This window comes from Mustela lutreola, chromosome 7 (assembly GCF_030435805.1).
Source record: "Mustela lutreola isolate mMusLut2 chromosome 7, mMusLut2.pri, whole genome shotgun sequence".
Taxonomy (NCBI): Eukaryota; Metazoa; Chordata; class Mammalia; order Carnivora; family Mustelidae; genus Mustela; species Mustela lutreola.
Window position 1 is genome coordinate 125,746,099 of NC_081296.1, and position 23,787 is coordinate 125,769,885.

Sequence of the window (23,787 nt, forward strand, 5' to 3'; positions counted from 1 at the left end):
CCTGAGACCATGACCTGAGCTGAAACCAGGAGTCAGATGCTTAACCAACTGAGCCACCCAGGTGCCCCAGAAATTTCAATATTAAATTTTGTTGTTTATATTAAAATTTAGAGACCATTGTTTTATGTAGATATTTACCAAGCACTTGCTGGGTGCCTGCTGCTTCTCTAAGCCACCAGGGTTTCGGAGGGAACACAACAGACCCAGACAGCCCTGTTCTCATGAAGCTAACATTCTAGTTGAGAAGAGGAGACAATAACAAAACTATAATAACAAAACAGATCAATATGTAACAAATGAGTTTGGTGACACTAAGTGGGCTGCGGAGGGGACAGAGGTTGGTGGTGGCCCCTCGGGCATGCTTCATTTAGAGAATAGTAAGCAAACTGATTACAACTAGTTGCTAGTTTTGTTTAGCTGATAAACAGCCTGGCAGTAAACAGAGGCAAACTATTGAAATAAAATGGAAGTTTTTCCTTGGTGAGTTCAGATCTCAGGGACACTCCTTACATGGTAAATTGTCACCCAAAGGAAGGTGTCACCCAACCCTGTTGGGTTGTTGAGAATTCATCTCAGGGGAAGAAATATACAAACTTCAACAAGCAAAGGGACCAAAACGATCCAGAAGACAAATGGGACTTGGGTTTTTAGGCAAATGTGAAGGAGTAATGAATTGCCCCAAAAGAAGAAGTACAGGGGCATGTTTTGTTGAATTTTTGTGTGTTTGTTTTCAGTATATTGTAACTGAGCCTCCTCCTTGGGATGATGTTTCTAAGTTCCCAACTAAACATCAATTAAGTAAGCAGTTTTCCCGAAAATGACTGGACAGTGTGCTCTGGAAAGCCCTCGAAACCCACGAGCTGTCCTTTGGAAGACCAGTCCCAAGGATCTGGAGGGGAATGTGAAAACACACTGCTCCCTGAGGGCCTGGATTGGCAGAAATGAGATTTCCAGGGCCCTGCTCCCTGAAATGCTGTTAGGAGGCTTGTGCCCAGCAATTTGGAGGTAATAAAACTCTGATTCAATTCCACAAATGGAGACAACTGAGAGGCAGGACGGGGTGGTGACAGAGAGCATGGGAACAGACACAGAGTTGGCCTGGGCTGGAACCCCCTTCTCACTCCATGAGCTTGGGAAGTGAATTTCCCCATCTAAGTATCCATAGTGGGGTGAATAGTGTCCTCCCCAATTCATGACCCCCCAAACTCTCAGATGAGGGTCTGTGCAGACGAGGTCCTCCTGGACTGTAGTGGGCCCTGAATCCAATGGCAAGTGTCTTTGCGAGAAAAAGGAGAGGGGAATCCAGACATGGAGACAGACCGGGAGGAGGGCCACGTGACCACAGAGGCAGAGATTGTAGGGATGCGGCTGTAAGCCAAGGAGCAAGAAGGATTGCTGGAAGAGAAACGAAGGATTCTCCCCTAGAATCTTCAGAGGAAGCTGAGTCCTGCCAACACTTTGATTTCACCTTCCAGGCCCCAAAACTAAGAGAGAGAACATTTCCCTTCTTTTATATCCTGAGTTTGGGGTCATCATTGCAGCAGCCCTGGGAAGGAATCCAGCATCTTTGTCCTTAAATTGAGATTATTTGAATGGTTTCCCTCTCTTTATGGCTAGTGTGTTTACCGGCTCAACAAAAGTCGTAACTGGCTATCATCGGTTTGCCTGGGACTGACAGCTTTCCCAGGATGCTGAACTGGGAAAGCTGCAGGCTTGTGGGGAGCAGTAGGCCACGCTCACATGAGGTCACTGAGGGATGGGTGAGACGAACTACTTCACGCTGGCCCTGGGGCCCACAGTAGGTATCCAAGGAATGCTCTGTGGGTCTGGTCGGGTGGAGACCTCTGTAGTAGAGGTGGGGGAGTTGCCACTCTGTATCTGCTGGGTCCTAGTCCTCTGACCTCGGGCCACTTAAAAGTGGCCTCCCAGAAGGAAGCTGTGGGCACCCTTTGGCACCTCCTTTCTGCTCAGCAGTACCCCTGCCAAGCCTGAGAGAGTCACCAGCTGGGCTGACCCTGGGAAAGTTACCAAACTTCCCTGGGCCTCCCTTAATTCATCTGCGTACAGAAATGATAAAACCCCCCTTTTTGAAATGTGTAGGGGATTGGATGAAATAAGTAGTTTACCTAACAAATATTTATAAACAACCTTAATACACCAGATAGTAATTACACGAACTGATACGCAGGTTGAACAAAGAACACATAGTTGCTGACCTTCAGGATGGTACAGTCTAGGGAGAGGAGGAGATTTATACAAGTCAATTACAACCTGGGGTAAGTGTGGCCCAGAATACGGGGAGAAGATCCCGGTGGGTCTGCTCGGGGTTGAATGCAGGAAAAAGCCTCTGGGAACCAAAAGGTGCAGAGCCAGGTTTTGACATTTCTTTAAAATTTAATTTTTTTTCAGTATTCCAAAATTCATTGTTTAGGCACCACACCCGGTGTTCATGTAATACATGCCCTCCATAAGAGCCACCACCAGGCTCACCCAAGCCCCCAACCCCCTTCCAGCTTTTGACATTTTTAGTGAGAATCCATTACATATATAAACTAAGGGAGGGACAAGTGACATTTTTATAATATTAGCTTTTCCTATCCAAGAATAGTTCAAACTTTTCCATTAATTCAGTCTTCTTTCATGTTAAAGGGAAGTGCTGTTTTCAGGGTTTTAATTTTTGTTTTTAACAATGAACTGGCTCATTGAAAATAAGAGAAACAATTGTGCACACACACACACACACACACACACCCATGGGCTCTTCCTACATATCAAAGGCTCCGCCTCCTGCCTCTAAGTAAGGGCACACACTCCCCAAACCTGTATGTATACATCCTTGTCTTCGTGCATAATTTTATACATTTCTGTGTATACTTGAATAATACATTGTCCATTTTGCTTATTTTTGGACTTCATATAAATGGAATCACACTGTCCGCTTTTTCTTGAAATTTGCTTTTTTTTTTTTTGAGAGAGAATTTTTTTTTGTCTTTAGTATTTATATATATATATTTTTATTTTTTATTTTTTATAAACATATATTTTTATCCCCAGGGTACAGGTCTGTGAATCACCAGGTTTACACACTTCACAGCACTCACCAAAGCACATACCCTCCCCAATGTCTATAATCCCACCCCCTTCTTCCAACCCCCCTCCCCCCAGCAACCCTCAGTTTGTTTTGTGAGATTAAGAGTCACTTATGGTTTGTCTCCCTCCCAATTCCATCTTGTTTCATTGATTCTTCTTACCCACTTAAGCCCCCATGTTGCATCACCACTTCCTCATATCAGGGAGATCATATGACAGTTGTCTTTCTCTGCTTGACTTATTTCGCTAAGCATGATACGCTCTAGTTCCATCCACGTCGTCGCAAATGGCAAGATTTCATTTCTTTTGATGGCTGCATAGTATTCCATTGTGTATATATATATCACATCTTCTTGATCCATTCATCTGTTGATGGACATCTAGGTTCTTTCACATAGTTTGCCTATTGTGGACATTGCTGCTATAAACATTCGGGTGCACATGCCCCTTTGGATCACTACATTTGTATCTTTAGGGTAAATACCCAGTAGTGCAATTGCTGGGTCATAGGGCAGTTCTATTTTCAACATTTTGAGGAACCTCCATGCTGTTTTCCAGAGTGCTGCACCAGCTTGCATTCCCACCAACTGTAGGAGGGTTCCCCTTTCTCCGCATCCTCGCCAGCATCTGTCATTTCCTGACTTATTGATTTTAGCCATTCTGACTGGTGTGAGGTGATATCTCATTGTGATTTTGATTTGTATTTCCCTGATGCCGAGTGATATGGAGCACTTATTCATGTGTCTGTTGGCCATCTGGATGTCTTCTTTGCAGAAATGTCTGTTCATGTCCTCTGCCCATTTCTTGATTGGATTATTTGTTCTTTGGGTGTTGAGTTTGCTAAGTTCTTTTAGATTCTGGACACTAGTCCTTTATCTGATATGTCGTTTGCAAATATCTTCTCCCATTCTGTCAGTTGTCTTTTGATTTTGTTAACTGTTTCCTTTGCTGTGCAAAAGCTTTTGATCTTGATGAAGTCCCAATAGTTCATTTTTGCCCTTGCTTCCCTTGCCTTTGGCATTGTTCCTAGGAAGATGTTGCTGTGGCTGAGGTCGAAGAGGTTGCTGCCTGTGTTCTCCTCAAGGATTTTGATGGATTCCTTTAGCACATTGAGGTCCTTCATCCATTTTGAGTCTATTTTCATGTTTGGTGTAAGGAAATGGTCCAATTTCATTTTTCTGCATGTGGCTGTCCAATTTTCCCAGCACCATTTATTGAAGAGGCTGTCTTTTTTCCATTGGACAGTCTTTCCTGCTTTATCGAACATTAGTTGACTGTAGAGTTGAGGGTCTATTTCTGGGCTCTCTATTCTGTTCCATTGATCTATGTGTCTGTTTTTGTGCCAGTACCATGCTGTCTTGATGATGACAGCTTTGTAATAGAGCTTGAAATCCGGAATTGTGATGCCACCAACGTTGGCTTTCTTTTTCAATATCCCTTTGGCTATTCAAGGTCTTTTCTGGTTCCATATAAATTTTAGAATTATTTGTTCCATTTCTTTGAAAAAGATGGATGGTACTTTGATAGGAATTGCATTAAATGTGTAGATTGCTTTAGGTAGCATAGACATTTTCACAATATTTATTCTTCCAATCCAGGAGCATGGAACATTTTTCCATTTCTCTGTGTCTTCCTCAATTTCTTTCATGAGTACTTTATAGTTTTCTGAGTATAGATTCTGTGCCTCTTTGGTTAGGTTTATTCCTAGGTATCTTATGATTTGGGGTGCAATTGTAAATGGGATTGACTCCTTAATTTCTCTTTCTTCTGTCTTGTTGTTGGTGTAGAGAAATGCAACTGATTTCTGTGCATTGATTTTATATCCTGACACTTTACTGAATTCCTGTATAAGTTCTAGCAGTTTTGGAGTGGAGTCTTTTGGGTTTTCCACATATAGTATCCTATCATCTGCGAAGAGTGATAATTTGACTTCTTCTTTGCCGATTTGGATGCCTTTAATTTCCTTTTGTTGTCTGATTGCTGAGGCTAGGACCTCTAGTACGATGTTGAATAGCAGTGGTGATAATGGACATCCCTGCCGTGTTCCTGACCTTAGCGGAAAAGCTTTCAGTTTTTCTCCATTGAGAATGATATTTGTGGTGGGTTTTTCATAGATGGCTTTGATGATATTGAGGTATGTGCCCTCTATCCCTACACTTTGAAGAGTTTTGATCAAGAAGGGATGCTGTACTTTGTCAAATGCTTTTTCAGCATCTATTGAGAGTATCATATGGTTCTTGTTCTTTCTTTTATTGATGTGTTGTATCACATTGACTGATTTGCGGATGTTGAACCAACCTTGCAGCCCTGGAATAAATCCCACTTGGTCGTGGTGAATAATCTTTTTAATGTACTGTTGAATCCTATTGGCTAGTATTTTGTTGAGTATTTTCGCATCTGTGTTCATCAAGGATATTGGTCTATAGCTCTCTTTTTTGATGGGATCCTTGTCTGGTTTTGGGATCAAGGTGATGCTGGCCTCATAAAATGAGTTTGGAAGTTTTCCTTCCATTTCTATTTTTTGGAACAGTTTCAGGAGAATAGGAATTAGTTCTTCTTTAAATGTTTGGTAGAATTCCCCCGGGAAGCCGTCTGGCCCTGGACTTTTGTTTGTTTGGAGATTTTTAATGACTGTTTCAATCTCCTTACTGGTTATGGGTCTGTTCAGGCTTTCTATTTCTTCCTGGTTCAGTTGTGGTAGTTTATATGTTTCTAGGAATGCATCCATTTCTTCCAGATTGTCAAATTTGTTGGCGTAGAGTTGCTCATAGTATGTTCTTATAATAGTTTGTATTTCTTTGGTGTTGGTTGTGATCTCTCCTCTTTCATTCATGATTTTATTTATTTGGGTCCTTTCTCTTTTCTATTTGATAAGTTGGGCCAGGGGTTTATCAATTTTATTAATTCTTTCAAAGAACCAGCTCCTAGTTTCGTTGATTTGTTCTATTGTTTTTTTTGGTTTCTATTTCATTGATTTCTGCTCTGATCTTTATGATTTCTCTCCTCCTGCTGGGCTTAGGGTTTCTTTCTTGTTTTTTCTCCAGCTCCTTTAGGTGTAGGGTTAGGTTGTGTACCTGAGACCTTTCTTGTTTCTTGAGAAAGGCTTGTACCGCTATATATTTTCCTCTCAGGACTGCCTTTGTTGTGTCCCACAGATTTTGAACCGTTGTATTTTCATTATCATTTGTTTCCATGATTTTTTTCAATTCTTCTTTAATTTCCCGTTTGACCCATTCATTCTTTAGAGGGATGCTGTTTAGTCTCCATGTATTTGGGTTCTTTCCAAACTTCCTTTTGTGGTTGAGTTCTAGCTTCAGAGCATTGTGGTCTGAAAATATGCAGGGAATGATCCCAATCTTTTGATACCGGTTGAGTCCTGATTTAGGACCGAGGATGTGATGTATTCTGGAGAATGTTCCATGTGCACTAGAGAAGAATGTGTATTCTGTTGCTTTGGGATGAAAAGTTCTGAATATATCTGTGATATCCATCTGGTCCAGTGTGTTGTTTAAGGCCTTTATTTCCTTGCTGATCTTTTGCTTGGATGATCTATCTGTCCATTTCAGTGAGGGGAGTGTTAAAGTCCCCTACTATTATTGTATTGTTGTTGATGTGTTTCTTTGATTTTATTATTAATTGGTTTATATAGTTGGCTGCTCCCACGTTGGGGGCATAGATATTTAAAATTGTTAGATCTTCTTGTTGGACAGACCCTTTGAGTATGATATAGTGTCCTTCCTCATCTCTTATTATAGTCTTTGGCTTAAAATCTAATTGATCTGATATAAGGATTGCCACTCCTGCTTTCTTCTGATGTCCATTAGCATGGTAAATTCTTTTCCACCCCCTCACTTTAAATCTGGAGGTGTCTTCGGGCTTAAAATGAGTTTCTTGGAGGCAACATATAGATGGGTTTTGTTTTTTTATCCATTCTGATACCCTGTGTCTTTTGACAGGGGCATTTAGCCCATTAACATTCAGGGTAACTACTGAGAGATATGAATTTAGTGCCATTGTATTGCCTGTAAGGTGACTGTTACTGTATATGGTCTCTGTTCCTTTCTGATCTACCACTTGTAGGCTCAGAGAGAGAGAGAAAACTTTTAAAAAATTTAATTAATTTATTTGACAGAGAGAGAGAGCACAAGCAGGGAGAGTGGAAGAGGGAGAAGCAGGCTCCCCGCTGAGCAGGAAGCCCAATGAGGGACTTGATCCCAGGACGCCGAGATCATGACCCGAGCTGAAGGCAGTCGCTTAACCAACTGAGCCACTCAGGTGTCCTGAGAGATAGAGATAGAGAGAGAGAGAACCATAAGCAGGCTCCACATCCAGCACAGAGCCAGACAGGGAGCTAGATCTCATGATCTTGAGATCATGACCTGAGCCAAAATGAAGAGTTGAATGCTTAACTGACCCAGGTGCCCCAAAATTTGCTTTCTTTGCTCAACATCAGGTTGCTGAGGTTCATACGTATTGAGAGTGTGGCTGCCATGCCTTCCTTTTCACATGAGCATGGTATCCAACCATGACTACACCATGACGTCTGTACCCATACGTCTCCTGGTCCACATGTATAAGTTTTTCCAGACATTTAACTGGGAGTGGAATCAATGGATCATAGGGTATGTGCATCTCCACCTGAAAGGTAATGCCCAAGTGTTTTCCAAAGTCGTTGAATCAATTCATATTCCCACTAGCAGCACATAAATGTGCCCTTGGCTCCATGTCTTTGTCAACACTTGGTATTGCCAGATACTTTTCTATATTCTCTTGGGTCAATGTGGGTGTAAAATGGTAGGTCCTTGTTTTAAATGAACACTTCCTTGCTTTTTGAGGAGAAACATCTTTTCAGATGTTTGTGGTCACTATGTTCTCTTTTGTGAAATGTCTTTTATTGTGTTGTCCATTAAAAAGTTGGTTTGCCTTTTATGTGTTAATTTGTAGGGAACTTTAGACATACTAGATACCAATCTTTTGCTAAATAGGTAAGGCAGAGGGCGCCTGAGAGGCTCAGTCCATTAAGCATTTGCTTTCAGTCCTGGGATTAAGCCCTACATCTGGCTCCCTGCTCAGCGGGGAATCTGCTTCTCCCTCTTCTTCTGTGTGCATGTGCTTTCTCTCTGTCTCTCTCTCTCAAATAAATAAAGCTTAAAAAAATAGGTAAGACATATATCTTCTCCCACTTTGACGAATATCTTTTAGTTTCTTTATGGTATACTTGATGGGAAAAGTTTGTAATTCTAATCTAGTCAAATTTATCACTCCTTTCTTTTATGGCTCACATTTTTGTTTAAGAAATTCTTCTTTATACTGAGGTTATATAGGTAGACTTCTATAGCTTGGGCTTTTAACTATTTTTTTTATGCCATGGATACTTTGGCATGTTTTAAAATGTATGAAATGAAACTCATTAGATTACAAAGAAAACCAATGATACTGAAACGTAGTTATCAAAATACAAAAAATTGTGACATAAATGCATTTCTCCTTTATGCTTTAAATAATGAGATTTAGTAGAAAATCTAATAGCTGCTGTAAATATTATGACAGACATAAATAATATTTTACAATACCTACAATAAATATCATGGGATATGAAAATGGAAGCTTTTTAGTGGCAAGATACAGGTACCACACAATTGCTATGGTCTGTTGTCTATGTTCCTGACTGGATCTCTAATTAATAAGAGGTCAGTGGAAATAAATACCAATTTTTTCCCCATCTGTGGTCACAATTCTGTTACAGAATATGATAGAATATATAGAATACTGAATTCTATTCTCGGGGGGGCGGGCTGTGGGACCTAGGTAATGAATCCCTGTATAGTATTTTCTAAAAATAGTACACATTTTATCTTCATGTCTTATCTTTTGTCCATCAGAACTTGTTTGTTTATATAATATATCACATTTCCTTTTTTCCCTTTTATTGATTAATTTATTCCTTCCCCTTTGATCTACAGTGTCTGTGCTGGCTTAAATCATGGTTCTTTTAAATGGTCCATCTGTTTCTAGGATCTTTATTCTACTCTACTTATGCAGTTAATGATCTGTGTAAACCCACATTGTCTTAGTTACTATAAAGTCTGACCTCTAGTAAGGCAAGTCTCCCTACCTGTGTGTCAGCTTCTCTCTGGTCCTTTGTTTTTGTATGTAAATTTTAGAAGCAGCTTCACAAATTCCATGAGAAAGCCCACTGGGTTGTTGACTAGAACTTCATTGAGTCTGTAGGCCATTTATTTATACCTTCAATAAAATTTTATATTTTTTCCATTAAAGATGTGTACATTTTTCTTAGAGCTGCTTCTAGGACTCTCTCTCTCTCAGTCTCCCCCTACTTACCTATTGCACTTGGAAATTATGTTTTTAAAATTATATTTTCTCTCTGTTGCTGATGTATAGAAAAGCAATCATTTTTAACTGTTGCTCTTTTATCCCTCAACTTTTTTAAACCTGCTTATTCAATCTAATTGTTTGTAGAATTTTAGGGAGTTTTCTATGAAAATAATTATATTACTTTCAATTAATGTCTGTTTTGTTTCCTTGATTCGGAACCTCAAATCTTGTATTTCTTTTACTTGTTTTATTGCACTCACCACTACCTTCAATACAGTATTGAATAAAAGCCACCATTTTTTTTTTGACACTTTTAACCTTTAAATATGATGTTTGCTGTGGGCTTTTGGTAGATGTTCTGTGTTAGGCTACAGAAATTGCTTTTTATTTATAGTTCATCAAGTTTTAAAAAGACTTTTTAAATTTATTCACTTAGAGAAAGAGCATGGGGGCATGGAGAGAGGCAGAAGGAGAATCTCAAATAGACTCTACACTGAGCACAGAGCCCGGCATGGGGCTCGATCTCACGACCACCTCGAGCTCACAACCTGAGCTGAAATCAAGAGCCAGAGGCTTAACCAGCTGAGCCACCCAGATGCCCCTTGATTTTGCCTTAAAATCATAAGTGGATACGATTGATTTTTTGCTTTTTGTTTTATTTTTTAAGGATGGATACCAGAATGTGTATGCATGTCCATGGCAAAGGTTCACGAAGGAAAAAAAAACCGAGGATGCAAAACAGGAAGGAGACCAGCAGAGCACTGAGTCGTTGGGAAGGCTGAGGGTAGATTTTTAATGTATTTCTTTGGGCATGTAAAGTACTTAACATAGTGCCTGGTCTATTAGTTTCCTATTGCTGCTGCCACAAATAACCACACACGTGGCTGCTTAAAACAACACACATTTAATCTCATCCCCGTGGAGATCAGAAATCTGGCTAAAGTCAAGGCACCTGCTGGACTGCCTTCCTTCTGGAGGTTCCACGTGAGAACCTATTTCTTACCTCTTCCTCCTTTTAGAGGCTGCCAGTGATCCTTGGCTAGAGGTCTCTTCCTTTATCTTCAAAGCCGATAGAATAGCATCTTTAAACCATACTTTACCTGGAGAGCCTGGGTGTCTCAGTTGTTAAGCATTTGCCTTTGGCTCAGGTCATGATCCCAGGGACCTGGGATGGAGCCCTGCATGAGGCTCCCTGTTTGGTGGGGAGCCTGCTTCTGCCTTTCCCCTGGCTTGTGCATGTGCATGAGCTCTCTCTCTAATAAATAAGTAATATTTAAAAATAAATAAATACATTGCCCTTCTTTTATTGCAGCATTGCTTCCTTCTACATAAGGATCTTTGTCAATGCTTGGGCTCACCCTGATAATCCGGGATTATCTTCCTGTCTCAAAATCCTTAGCTTAATGATATCTGCAAAGACTCTTTTCCCATGTAAGGTAACATGTCCAAGTTTAAGAGGACATCTTTGGGGTCCAGTATTCAGCTTACCAGTTTTGCATGCATTTGATTAAATTGTATGTGTTTGAGGTGAAAAAAAAAAGTTGAATATTGGCAATTCTATGTGTTTCAACCTGAAGATTCTCAATATACAGGGGTTGCTATTAATACTAAAAACAAAAGAGATTATTTTACCATAAAATGCTGGTTCTAGGCCTGTCTCTGTTGTCTTGGGCAACTTGAAGTAGGGTCAAGGATTTCTAATACTTCCTGTGTCACTGCCCCAGAAGCCCCACTGTCTTGGAAGAGGCTAGCTGAAGGACTGCACGATCTTCTTCCCACAGGGCAAGAGAGTCCCTCTGCCTAGCTGTGAGACCCTCAATCCTACAGCCCAAATATTGTTGAGCAGAAAGCAACTCTAAAAGTCTTCCATGTTGGAAATGTGTATGAGGCTGTTGCCAAGACACGACCTATTGGGCCCTGATGCCAGAAGGGAAAACCAATCAGCAAGACTGATCCTGTCATAATTTAAAAATTTGATATTTTATTCACCATAAATCATTTTGTATCCATTTGGGTTTAAAACAAAATATTGCATTAATATATTATTTATCTTGATTACTGATTTTTTGGTACCATTCCCCCCCACCAAATTTACACCCTGGATTTCACTCTCTTCACCTTCATTCCCTCTCTCGTCTTTGGATCTCTAGTCGTAGCTATTTTCTCTAATGACAGTTTTGGATGAACACTCCTGGCAAAAGTTCAACTCTATCTGTAGAGAAAACCCGTGACGGTTAGGATTTACTGAGATAACAGGAAAGGAAAGCCACCTCCCAACCTCTGAACTGCCCATTGTCCAAATGACTCTTTTCCTGCCAATTGCGTTCTCCAAGCGGGAAAGAATAAACTAATTTCATACCTATTCAGTCCAATAAAGCTCATTGTCCTACCTCTACCTCCAGTGATAAGAGACAGGAACACTTCATTTTCCATTGCTAAGCAACAGCAAAAACAGAGCCGGGCATCTGTGCCGGGCCTGACCGGCTGATAGGGATCAGCCTCTAAAGTTCTTGTTTGCATTTTGAAGTCAACAATAATTGCAGTTCTCTATTAGTGTTCATTAAGTTGGTTTATGGCTGGACCAACTCCAATCTCCACTCGGCGCTTTGAATGTGCTGTCCTCCTAGGGAAAGAAATATTTGGCAATAAAAACCCTGTGCTGATTTCCTCAACTCATTTCCCCTTGATAGGTTGAGAAACTATGGTCACTGTGCCCGGTGCTCCAGCAGCAGAGAACAAGGCCTTTGGTGAAGGCCCTGGAAGAGTAGGTGGGGAGCAGGGCAGGGAGGTTGGCTCTGTTCTTCTCAAGCTGGCTTCCTTCCACTCCAAGCTAAAAGTAGGCCAGTGGAGCAGAAGTCTTATTATGTGAACGAAGCCGGGGTGGAGAGTACTGCTCCGTTTCCCCCACGCCAGCACTCAAGTTTGGAAAAAGCTCTCTGAGCTTCTTTCCATGGACCCAGTGCCAGGAACAGGCACCACCCAGGGACATGATCGGCTCCTGCCTCCCCAGCCCCTGGAATGGGTCAAACAGTGGCCTCGGAGAAATGGTAGAAAGTTCCACCCAGCTTGAAAGAGCCGCCCTTGGATGCCACTTCCCAGGTGTTGACTCACCCCGGGCGGCTGAAAGTCTGCCAGGCCAGGGGAGGAGCAGGTCGGCTGCCTTATGTAACCTTCCCTTCATCCCCAGTTCTCGGGAGCTGGGTCTGCTCTGAAAATAAAACCAGAAAACAGCTTAAAGCAATTAATGAGGATGTTGCTCTCCTTTCTCAACTCTGGTCCAAGACTCCCTCTACTCAGCACTTTCCAAAGCAAAGGAGTGACTCCTGGTCGTCTTCATCTTCTGTCTTCTACTCCCGGGAGAAATTTCTTAGGGCCCAGCCGGATAACAAGCCTGCTTGCACCCCCTAGTGTACACAGGAGGCCAACACCATTCTAAGCCGAGTCTGGGCAAGGCTACTAGCCCAGGCAAGTGGGATTGTAGAAGTTTATATCCTAGTGATTGGGATTTGGGGCAGGACGTTCTAATTCCATGAGGCTGCGTTCAGGTAGGAAGAAAGCAACTTTATACTCCCAATTCAGTTCATGACCCAGACAACTGGATCACATTCTTCTGACTCTCATCTCTCTTCCTCTGCTTGCTATAAAGCAAGAGGCTCTCTTTGTGTCTTCATGACTGAGAACCAATTAGTCACAATACTTTAATCTCATTGAGAAGCTAGCGAGTAGCCCTGTCTTGTGGTTGACACGTGCAGAAGCCTCATTGCTGTAAAGTGAGAAACTCTGAAAGTTCAGGCTCATTTGATTTGCTGCTGTGGTAAAAATGTGTATATACTTCTGTTGGGCTCAGAGGTACCATAGGGTGGCAATTCCCACGTAAGAGACCAGCTGTGGAAGGTTGAGAAGATGTGAGCAGCAAGTACCTTGGATCCTTGTAGTTCCATAAACCATTCTCTGACACGTATGCGGAAGAGAGTTTAGGTACATGTGAAATAGGATCTGTTTTCAGGATAAGCCAAAGCAGGATGGGCACTGGAGTATGTCAAGAACCATCTCTCTTCTTTAGAAGAACCACCATTCTTTTTTAGAAGAAGAATCGACCACCACCTACTTGGGATAAATAGGAGGCTTACTTGCCTAGAATATTTCCAGATTGACTATTCTGATCAAAAAGTCAAGAGCAGGGATGGCAAATAGGTTTAATATTATGTACCAGCTTTAGTCAGCAGAAGAGTCTAAGCACCGAGAGGGTTCCTGAAGGTTCGTTTCAAGGAAAACTATCATGATGGATTAGTGATGTCTGCCATGAGTGCAGAACAGAAGAGTGATGGTAAACCTGCCAACAAGGCAGGGAGAAAACAGAGTATAAGAATTATAATTATATTCTAATTATAAGAGATTATTAAGAAAGCTAAATGACCTCACCTTTTGATGCTGTTTTTTTGTCTTTCTTGCAATCATGGATTGTGATGATGTTGTGGTTTTTCCAACTTCCTGTACTAGGGTTCAGGGAACTTACTGCTCCCATCTCCCTCCTTAGTTTGCATAATTTCTCTGCTGACTTGAAGGCTGATGTGGAATAACAGGGTGGAGGTGAGTATGCATCTGTGTCTCACCTGTCTTGAGGTTATAGAGTGATGGCTCAATCCCCAAGTATGACTTGATTGTTGACTATATACCCAATAGGCTGCTAAGTACTATGAGTGTACAGAAAAAGAGAGGAGGCAAGTATATAAAAAAAAAAATCCTCAGTTGACAGTCTCCATAGTTACCCAACCCATAAGAGGCAATCAGAAAACAGGGTCCTGGCTGACATACCACAGCCTCAAGAGAAACCTAAGAAGGGGGGAGGGGCAAAGGTAAAACAGCCATGGTCCTCCCCCCACTCCCCTACCTGACCCTGTAGACCCTCATGCAGTCATAGGTTGGAAGGAGGAGAGCTGCTGAGGGTCTGTCTCAACTCTGAAGGTGTGCCCCGACCCCTATAGACCCTATGGGCCCCTATAGACCACCATGGAGCCCTGGGAGTCCCACTGTGCTCCTTCCAAAATGCACCTTGATCTCTCCACTGCTCTTCATCTCTCCTGCTCCCCTTCGAGTCCCAGCCATGGCCAGCTGTCCTCCAGCAATTCTCCCTGAATCTGTCCCCTGCCCCCAACCCCTCTGTCCACTCGCTCCCCTGGGGTCCACTCTCCAACAACAGTTGGTGGCGTGACCTTGTTGAACACAAATCGGACTCAGTCATCCCATGCTTAATGCTCCCTCAGGGCTTCCCACCCCCTCCTACATCCTGCCCTGTGGGGCCACAGCTGCTTTCTCCAACCAGTGTGCCCCATGCCTCCTCCCCATTGCTCTTACCAAGTAGCCTCATGGGCCTTCATGTGGCCCCTTGAAGTAATACCTCTGCATGGGTGCCCTTAGGCCAGCCCTGCCACCCGAATGCCTTGCCTTCCCTCTCTTTCTCCTCTTTACTTTGTTAACATCAACTTCCTACTCTGTCTCTCAGCTTGAGTGTCACCTCCCTGTGGCTAGGTCAGGCCTTCTGGTTATGGGCTCAGAGAGCACCTTAAATTCTCCCTAGGGACATCAATCACAATTTTGACTGGGTATTTGTAAAATTATTTGCAGAACATCCATTCCCAGCTACACCATAAGCCCCACAAAGCGAGGTCTGAGTCTCTCATTTGTTGCAGTGTCTCAAGGTCTTAGCATGGCCCCTAACACAGCTCCTGGCAGGTAGTAGGTGCTGACTATTTATTATTTATGGAAGGGGAGAGAGTTGTATGGATGGATGGATGGATGGATGGATAGGACTTTCTGAGATTCCAGTTGATTTCTACCCCTTGCCTATCACAGCAGGAGAGAGAAGGCCTGTGGCTTTGGAATCGTCCCTAAATACGGGGGAAGGAGAGTGGATTGGATGGGTGGGTAGTTCTGGATACTAACTTGATTTCCCACACATCTGAGCTCTGCCTTTCCAAGACTTGCAGGGTGGAATGTATAGAATCCCATTCCTCAGAACGTTATTTAAGAAAAGGAGGAATCCAAAAGAAAACTTAATAGATCAGAGGGTGGGAAATCGAACTTGAGCTTTCATTCATGCCGCAGGGAAAGTTAGATGCAAATAATCCACTTCTGTGGCTGCTTTTGAGCCATTCCATCCCAGCAGCAGCCTAACAGTCACAGAGTGGGTTGCTTTGCCCTGGGGCCTTCTGAAAGCTAAGAAAGCAGACAAGGCTAGTTTCATGACCAATTTGTTTATTATAAGGCAGACTCCAAAGACATCTACCCACTAATTATCCATGTGAATTACTTCCTCATGTATGTAACACGGGAGAAATGGACTCTAATATTGTATTTGGTGCCGTAGGATCTATTCAGACATCTCGAGCCCGTGCTGCTAACTTTTTTGAAGGAAGGAGAGCTGAGGAGTGGGGCACGCATGAGTCAGCAGCAGAAGTCCAACAGGGTCCTCCAAACACTAAACGTGGGGGCAGGTTCCGAGATTCAGCCCTGGTTTCCACGCTCCCTGCTGAGGGCGGGGTCTCCTCTCTCATTCTGGGGGTGCACATTGCATCAGGTCTCTGTTTGATTGTACTGGAGGTGTGAGCTCCATTCTGCTGTCAAGGCCCATTCAGACCTGGGCTGATGAAGGTGAACATCAAAAATCACAGAGGATGTGATACCTGTTGCCCCCACCTGCAGGGCTGTTGTGTGGAGCAGGGAGCATCTTCCGAGGATGCTGCAGAGGGAGTGTGGCTGGGTGAGGTGCTCACGCCATGCTCCCACGGCACATGGAAAGCACCGTTTCCTGCACCATGCTTATCGGTCACAGGCAGGAAGCTCTCTGAGCAGAGGGACCAGGTCTGCTTCTTTAGAGTTGTGCATAGCACAGTATCTGGTTCCTAGACCCTGATGAACATATGCTTGCTGATGAGGCATAAACACATGGATGGATGGATGGATGGATGGATGGATGGATGGATGGATGGGGAAATGGGCTGAATATCACTCCACATTCTCCAGTCATTAGAACTGTCCAAAGATGGAATGGGCTGCTTTGAAAAGGACCACCAGTATAAATTCTAGTGGGAATGGGGCAGCACTAAGGCGGCTGGAGGTGGGAGACAGATGTGGAATTCATGTGCTCCAGGGTCAGGCAAATTTGGTGTGAGCCCTGGTTGTGAGACTTGAAGGCAATTTGCCTCCGTTTCTGCATCTGTAAAATGGGGCTAATAATGCAGTTTGAGTTTCCTTAACGAAGAGCCCGAGATAAGGATGTGAGTAGAGATAGTTTGTTTGGGAGGTCATCCAGGAAGCAGGAGGGAAGCAGCAGCGAGTGGTGGGCAGAGAAGGAGGAAAAGCCTATCAAGGGGGCCTTAATAAGCCCTGGCAAGCCAGTGGGACTCACTCCAATTAACAGTCTTCAAGGAATTAGTTGGAAAGTCTTTCCTTTAAGGGTGAAAGACCCAACATCTCTCTGCCACCTCCCATCTTCATTCTTTGAGGCAAATTTCCCTGCCCTTGAAGGCTGCATCTTATTCTGGGATGAGATCTGTCCCTCCCTCATCCCTCAAGGGACAGGCCACTGGAGGTGAGGAACTGTCTATCCCAGCGCCAGCTGAAGTCAGAGGTAGGCAGAGAGGATGTGGCCCAGGGCACTGTTCTGAGTCCTCCTCAAATCTTTCCATGGTGATAGAATGGAATGGGAGCCTCATAAGGGAGGGACTCGTCAAGACCACAGTCATTCAGTAAGTGTACTTTGGGGGCGCCTGGCTGGCTCAGTCGGTAGAGCAGGTGACTCTTGATCTCAGGAATGTGAGTTTGGGCCCCAGGTTGGGTGTAGAGTTCACTTAAAATAAAGAGATAGGGAGATAGATCTGCTTTGAATTAATATATTATAAGGATTAAATAAAATGAAACTCTAAAATGGAACAGACTGCCTGAAAATAAAGTGGTTTATACAGCTATTAGTTGTTATTAATTTCTTTTTAATAATAGATGATGCTACTTTTTAAGAGGAAGAGGAAACATTTGGGGTAACTTTGTAGCATTTGGGATTGTGGAGTTGCTTAGAGGACCCATTGTTTTGGAGCTATATATAGTTCTGGCCTTGACCTACAGAAGGAAAACTAGAGGAGTTAGGGTAGCCTTTCAGACGTCTGGGCATTTTGGAGTGTCTCATCTGGATTTTAGTGAAGCCACTGTCTTTGATACCCTCTGACATGTGGCCTAAGAGTTTTCTGAGTTGAACTGACAGTTTTAAAGCAGGAAAAATATGATTGTCTCAGGGAGAATTACTCGGAGACCCCAGACATCCTAAAACAGTCACTTGACTGAATGAGTTATGAGAAAAAAGTGCAGAAAGCTGTGCAGATGTGCCTGTTGCCATTGAGCTCAAACCCTACCCCGTGGTGCAAAAGGAACAAGTGAACAAAATGGGTTTCATCACAGAAATCCACACTTGGGCCCAGTCTGGGCCAGCCTTCGCTCTGTCAGCCATCACAGGTCTCCTAGAGGAAGGCAGAACCGCGTGGGAGAAATGGACAGACAGTGACAAGTAGGCAGGATAGCTTTCTTGCTGCGGAAGTCCCACACTCTAGAATAGCTCTTATTTTTTTTTTTTAAGATTTTATTTATTTATTTGACAGACAGAGATCACAAGCAGGCAGAGAGGTGGGCAGAGAGAGAGAGAGAGAGGAGAAGCAGGCTCCCCGCAGGGCAGAGAGCCTGATGCGGGGCTCGATCCCAGGACCCCGAGATCATGACCTGAGCTGAAGACAGAGGCCCCAACCCACTGAGCCACCCAGGTACCCCAGCTCTTATTATTATTATTTTTTAATCTCTGGTTTTGACCTATATGTGCTCATTAAAGGAAATCTCTTCTCCACCCTGAACAGACTTGGCCTCAGGGAAGAAGGCAGGTGATGGGGGGAGGGGCGTGGGTGGAGAAGATAGTGCCAAAAATAAATGGAGAGAGAAAAAAGATGGTTTAGAAGGAATTCACTAGGACCACCCCCAGGCACCTTGGCATGGCTTCCCCATAGCATTAAAATTCCCAAGCAACAGATCCCCTCTTTCAGGGATAGTGGCTTAGGTATAAGATGTCCCCCAAACTACACTAATTTCTACCATTGCCTAACTAGCTACTGAATGGCCACCTTGAAGACTAAAGGTTCTCATTTCAGGCATTTGATGTTCTCCTGACCTTGCAGAGATGGGTACCAAAAGCCAGCTGTCTTTTTTTCTGTGGCATAGTGCATAGCTCCCTACTGCCCCAAGCAAAGGCATATGGTTTATACCAGCAAGTGCCTCAGAAGAAAATATTCTTGAAATACATTGCTCTAGCTGCCCTGTCGATACTAATGCATTCTGGAAGCTGAAGGTGGTTCCCAGGACACTATGTCAGGTCTGGCATTCAAACATTTAGTGGCCGAGTAATTACTGTAATAATTAATTTCCGTTGCTTAATCCAGCAATCAGGCATGTTGCTTTACACATGGGAAAATGGTGGTCCCCACAGGGTTGTGTGTGTGTGTGTGTGTGTGTGTGTGTGTGTGTGTGTGTAAAATACAGAGCAGCAATTGCTATTAAGTTAAGATTTGGAGATCAGTCTATGAAATAAATAAGATGTTTTTAGTTTGGTTTTTAGTTACAGGTTTGGGAGAAAAGCCAAAAGGTGAATAAAGAGAAAGAAAACTTAAAGGCCTCAAACTTCAAATGTCATCCTTGTGAGAACTTCTCTAAAGTATGATCAAATGTTACAATTTGCAGCTTTGGAAATGGTACCTTGAAAGTGGATAATCTCACCCAAATCCCACCCTAAGCTTTCCAGAAATGCACTGCTCAGAAGGAATGCACGGCAAAACACATTGGTAGTCTTAAATTTTCTAGTAGCCACATTTTAAAAAAGTAAAAAGAGATAGTAAAATTATTTTTTTAAGAATCAATTTCACTTGACATGAACTAAAATACTATATTTCAAAAATATAATCAACAGGGAAAATATTAATGAGATGAGACTTTGAAATCTGATGTATTTTTAAGTAGATTTAATTTCATGTATTTATTTTAGAGAATGAGAGCCGGAGGAGGAACAGAGGGAGAGAGTCCCAAACAGACTTGGTGTTGAATGTAGGGCCCGATGGAAGGCTTAATCTCTTGACCTTGAGATCATGATCTGACTCAAAATCAAGACTCAAACACCCAGGTGCCCCTGAAAAGTAATGTATTTTTTTGTACTTACAAGATAGCTCAATTCAGTTAAGAATACAGTTGCTCAGGGGCGCCTGGGTGGCTCAGTGGGTTAAAGCCTCTGCCTTCAGCTCAAGTCATGATCCCAGGGTCTTGGGATCGAGCCTCTGCTCAGCAGGGAGCCTGCTTCCTCCTCTCTCTCTGCCTGCCTCTCTGCCTACTTGTGATCTCTGTCTGTCAAATTTAAAAAAAAAAAATCTTAAAAAAAAAAAAAAGAATACAGTTGCTCAGTCTCTGATACCCAACAGCCACACGTGACTGGAGACCTCGATCCTAGCAGCACAAAAGCATAGAATGCTAGACAGATCCACCTCTACGAAGCCATCACATCATAACAGAAATGATAACATGGTCATAAAAGAAATAGACAATGGTATTTTGTATGTCAAAGGATGATCTGATTCACTTTAAGCAATTCCTGGGCACCTTGAAGGACTGAGGGGTGGGGAATCATGTCCTTCCCATCTTGAGCCCTCCCGTTGCATTCATTTTCATGTCGGTTTTCATCTTCCCAAGATGGGGCACAGGACGAGGACCCAGAACATGCGAATTGAGTGAAAACCTGGCCTCCCCTGATGGGTGGGAGGGGGACAGAGGATACAGAACAAGAACTGAGATTGACTCTGAACTCAGGGAATGTGCCACCAGGGAGAAGAAGCCGTATCAGACAGAATGCTAGGAGGATCCCACCTGATGGTCTGAAGTATGGGACCGGGTTAAATGGGATTAAATGCCACAGTGAAAGGTGGGGGGGAATAGAGACGTCAGAGCTGGCTGGATTTACCAATTCTGGGGAATGGCAGGCCCTTTGAGGCTGGCTTGGGCTTGAGCAGACCCAGGGGAAGGGCATTGGGGAAGGGCAAATGCACTGTGGCAGTCCAATGAGCAACTGCCTCTTCCACATTCATTAAGACTGGATTCACGCCTGTGGTTGCTTTGCTCTATTCAAGGCCAGTCAAAAATTGAAGATGTTTCCAGGATAATCAGATGTGTCTACTTCTCTGAAAGCCTCTATGTTCCCCTTTTCCCCTCGATTTTGACTTTCTTTTATTTGCCCCCTATGATAGTCTTTAGTGCGGCGTGGAGGGATCTCTAGTGTCCCAGCTTCTGGGAGGCTTGGACGTCCTGGACCCTGTGTGGGCAGGCAGGGCTATGGTACAAGCTCTGACCCTCGAGCTGTGGGCAGAAGTGAAGTGAGTCACTCCCAGGCCAGAGCCTTTCATTACCAGTGTGGGACCCCATTTGAAGGACTCTCTTTAAAGAACTGGCTTGAAATGGTGGCTTTGCATCACTAAGTACAATACTCTGAGCCTTTCTGCTGACTCCTCCTGGGCCTGTCATGGGAGACAGAAAAGCATGGGTGTGGTTTTAAATCCTATCCTATAGATATTGTTAGCACAATTTGACCTAGCCGGTGCTGACTGCTACCACCCTCCCCTGAGAGAGGACACCACTTCCTTGAGGTGGAGGGGTTTGGAAGAGGGGCCAAGAGAGTCATGTTTCTACATAAACATTCAGAGACCCTGGAATACCCTGCCTCCTCTACTTAGGACACCCACCCCCATGGTCACCTAGGATGCTAGGGACCTCCTTCTGGGAAACCCACCTCCAGTGCCCATCTCATGGAACAAAGGCACAGTCAGTGCTCTGTGCTGAGTGCTGGAGGAGGATGTGGCGGGGAGAGGGGGGAACATTTAGATCTGTCCCAGAGAAGGAGAAAGAAGAAATTGAACAAGGGTCTGGCCCACTAGTGTTTAAAAAAGAAAGAAAGAAAGAAAGAAAGAAAGAAAGAAAGAAAGAAAGAAAGAAAGAAAGAAAGAAAGAAAGAAAGAAAGAAAAGGCTTACGGCCAATGAACATCTCAAATGACCCTCGACCTACTCCCATAATGCCCTCTTCCTCTAGAGCCCTACAGCTCATGTTGCTTCTGAAGACCTCCCTTCCCTTTCTCCACCCCCTCCAGAGAGTCCTTTAGTCAGATTTTACCTCGCCAGGGAAGCAGCGGGTCTCTCACCTTCACTCCATTATTGAACAAGTGGGCATTGAAGGGTTCCAATATTCCAATATGCTTGTCTTTAGGATACTGTGCCAGACGTATGCCCACCCTTGGGGAGTTCCATCTACAGGAGCAAAGCGGCAAGTAGGGCTCAAAGTCCTGAGGTGAGTTTTAAGTGCTGGGACCGACAATCCAGAGGCAGTTACCACCGAAAAGGAGACCTTCCCCCAGCCTGAGAAGTCAAGGAGGGCTTCCCAGTGGAGGTGAGGCCGGAGTCCAGGCATATCTGGTAAGGAATGCAAAAGAGCAAGTGAGCGAAGGCGAGATCGCTGGGCTGTGTCCACTCAGGGAACACGAAGTGGCTAGGCAGGAACGGCACAGGAGGCATCAAGCGGTGAGCTCTAAGGGTGACGTAGAGGGAGCAGGACCTGGTCGCAGAGGGCTCCGTAACCATAGCAATGGTGAGGAGGACAGGCTAGCCAAGAGCTACCTCGGGGATATAAGCGAGGGAAGACCTTGAGCAGGTTTGCGTGTCTTTGGGAGAGGAGAGATGGATCAGTTTTGTTGTGTTTTGTTTTGGTGAGCTGGCCAGACAGGAAAAGATCTATTTTGTGGATTTATTTGTGCATTTGTGTGTTTATTTGTGTTAAACAAAACTCCCTCTGGCACAGGGGATAGGAAAAGAGAAACCAATATTTTGACAGACTGAGAGCCCTTGCTTTTTTTTTCCTGAATAAAGGACCCAGGAGCAGGGCTAGGACTGGAATGGTGGACAGAGAGCAAAACCATGGAATGTGAGGAGGCTGAGGGAGAGAGAAGGCGGCTCGGAGGAGAGGGAAGCGAGATGGGGGAGGCTCAGAAGTTAGGATATCTTTTTTTTTTTTTTTTTAAGATTTTATTTATTTATTTGTCAGAGTGAGCACAGGCAGACAGAGTGGTAGGCAGAGGGCAGAGGCAGGCGGAGAAGCAGGAACCTGCTGAGCAAGGAGCCCGATGTGGGACTCGATCCCAGGACGCTGGGATCATGACCTGAGCCAAAGGTAGCAGCTTAACCCACTGAGCCACCCAGGCGTCCCGAAGTTAGGAATATCTTAAAGGAAGACTGGCTGGAGAACTGCAAACGGGGCGTACAATATTAAATTCTAAGTGATTAGGTCTGCCAGGAGCTTTACTTAGTCTTGCCTTGGGCCTCCTACATGGACCGCTTTCCATAGATTTTTACAGTTGGGGGAGCCCAGCCAGCGCCTCTGACAGGGATTTTCCAACTTTAACGAAGGACCCACTAATGAGTAGTGATATTCTTTTAGCAGATCATACCCGGCATTAAAAGAAAAGGAGAAAAGATATAGTATAAAATTTAAAAAGGAAAGAAAAGAAAATAGAGCATAGCACGCTAAGGATAAGTGTTGTTTTCAGTAACAGAGACTTGTGTAGGTCACTATCAAAAACCAAGGTGTTTGAAAGCTACGGAGGCAGGAGGCAGGACTCTGTGTCCAGGAAGGTCACAGACTAGACAGTAACAGGCCTGGGGCTGAATATCACTTCTCAACCTTGTGACTTTGGCCAATATTGAGCCTCGTTTCCTCATAGGTGCAACAGGTTAACTTAGATCTCCGGGAGGGGGGCACAGGCCCCAGGACTGGGAATAAATCTCCCGTGGGTCCTTCCCCCGCCCTTAGTTGTGCGCACCCCCTTTCTTTTTAGGACAGAAGAGTTGCTTGTCTGGGCTTCTCACCTGAGGCTAAAGCCAGGACTCTTACTTCTTCGGGCCTCGCTTTCCCTATTTGTAAAGGAAGGTGCTTTGCCTAGAAGACCTTTAAGGGACTTGGGCCCCGGGGCAGTGTAAGTCCATGTGTCCGGAAGGCACGTGTTTGGGGCGTGGGAGGGAGAGTGCCGGAATGACCCTCACCTTGCCTCCGCACCTCTAAGATGCGGGACCCCCGCACCAGCCCCCAGGCAGGAGCTGGAGAGAGGAGCAGCCGCACCGAACCTCCTCCCGGCGCGAGCCCCGCGCCGGGCGCCCCGCGGCCTTGGCCTCCGAGAGCGGGCGGTGCGGCAGCGCCACCGTGTGGCCGCGCGACATCAAAGCGCCGCCGCTCGGCCGCGCCCCGCGCC

General features: G+C 44.2%; 1 protein-coding gene across 31 annotated transcripts in view; it reads left to right on the forward strand.

Annotated features, from left to right (window-relative positions):
- The window catches only part of LOC131836781 (uncharacterized), a 171,395-nt gene that overhangs the window by 34,607 nt on the left and 113,001 nt on the right, over window positions 1-23,787 (forward strand). For 7 of the 31 annotated variants that reach the window (XM_059182568.1, XM_059182571.1, XM_059182572.1 and 4 more), the window contains 2 exons: window positions 21,756-21,836; window positions 23,377-23,514. The exons of 3 other annotated variants lie outside the window; for them this stretch is intronic. In XM_059182568.1, coding sequence (XP_059038551.1) covers window positions 21,756-21,836; window positions 23,377-23,514 — 219 coding nt within the window. 21 more of the 31 variants (XR_009355770.1, XR_009355778.1, XR_009355773.1 and 18 more) reach the window with 8 other exon arrangements.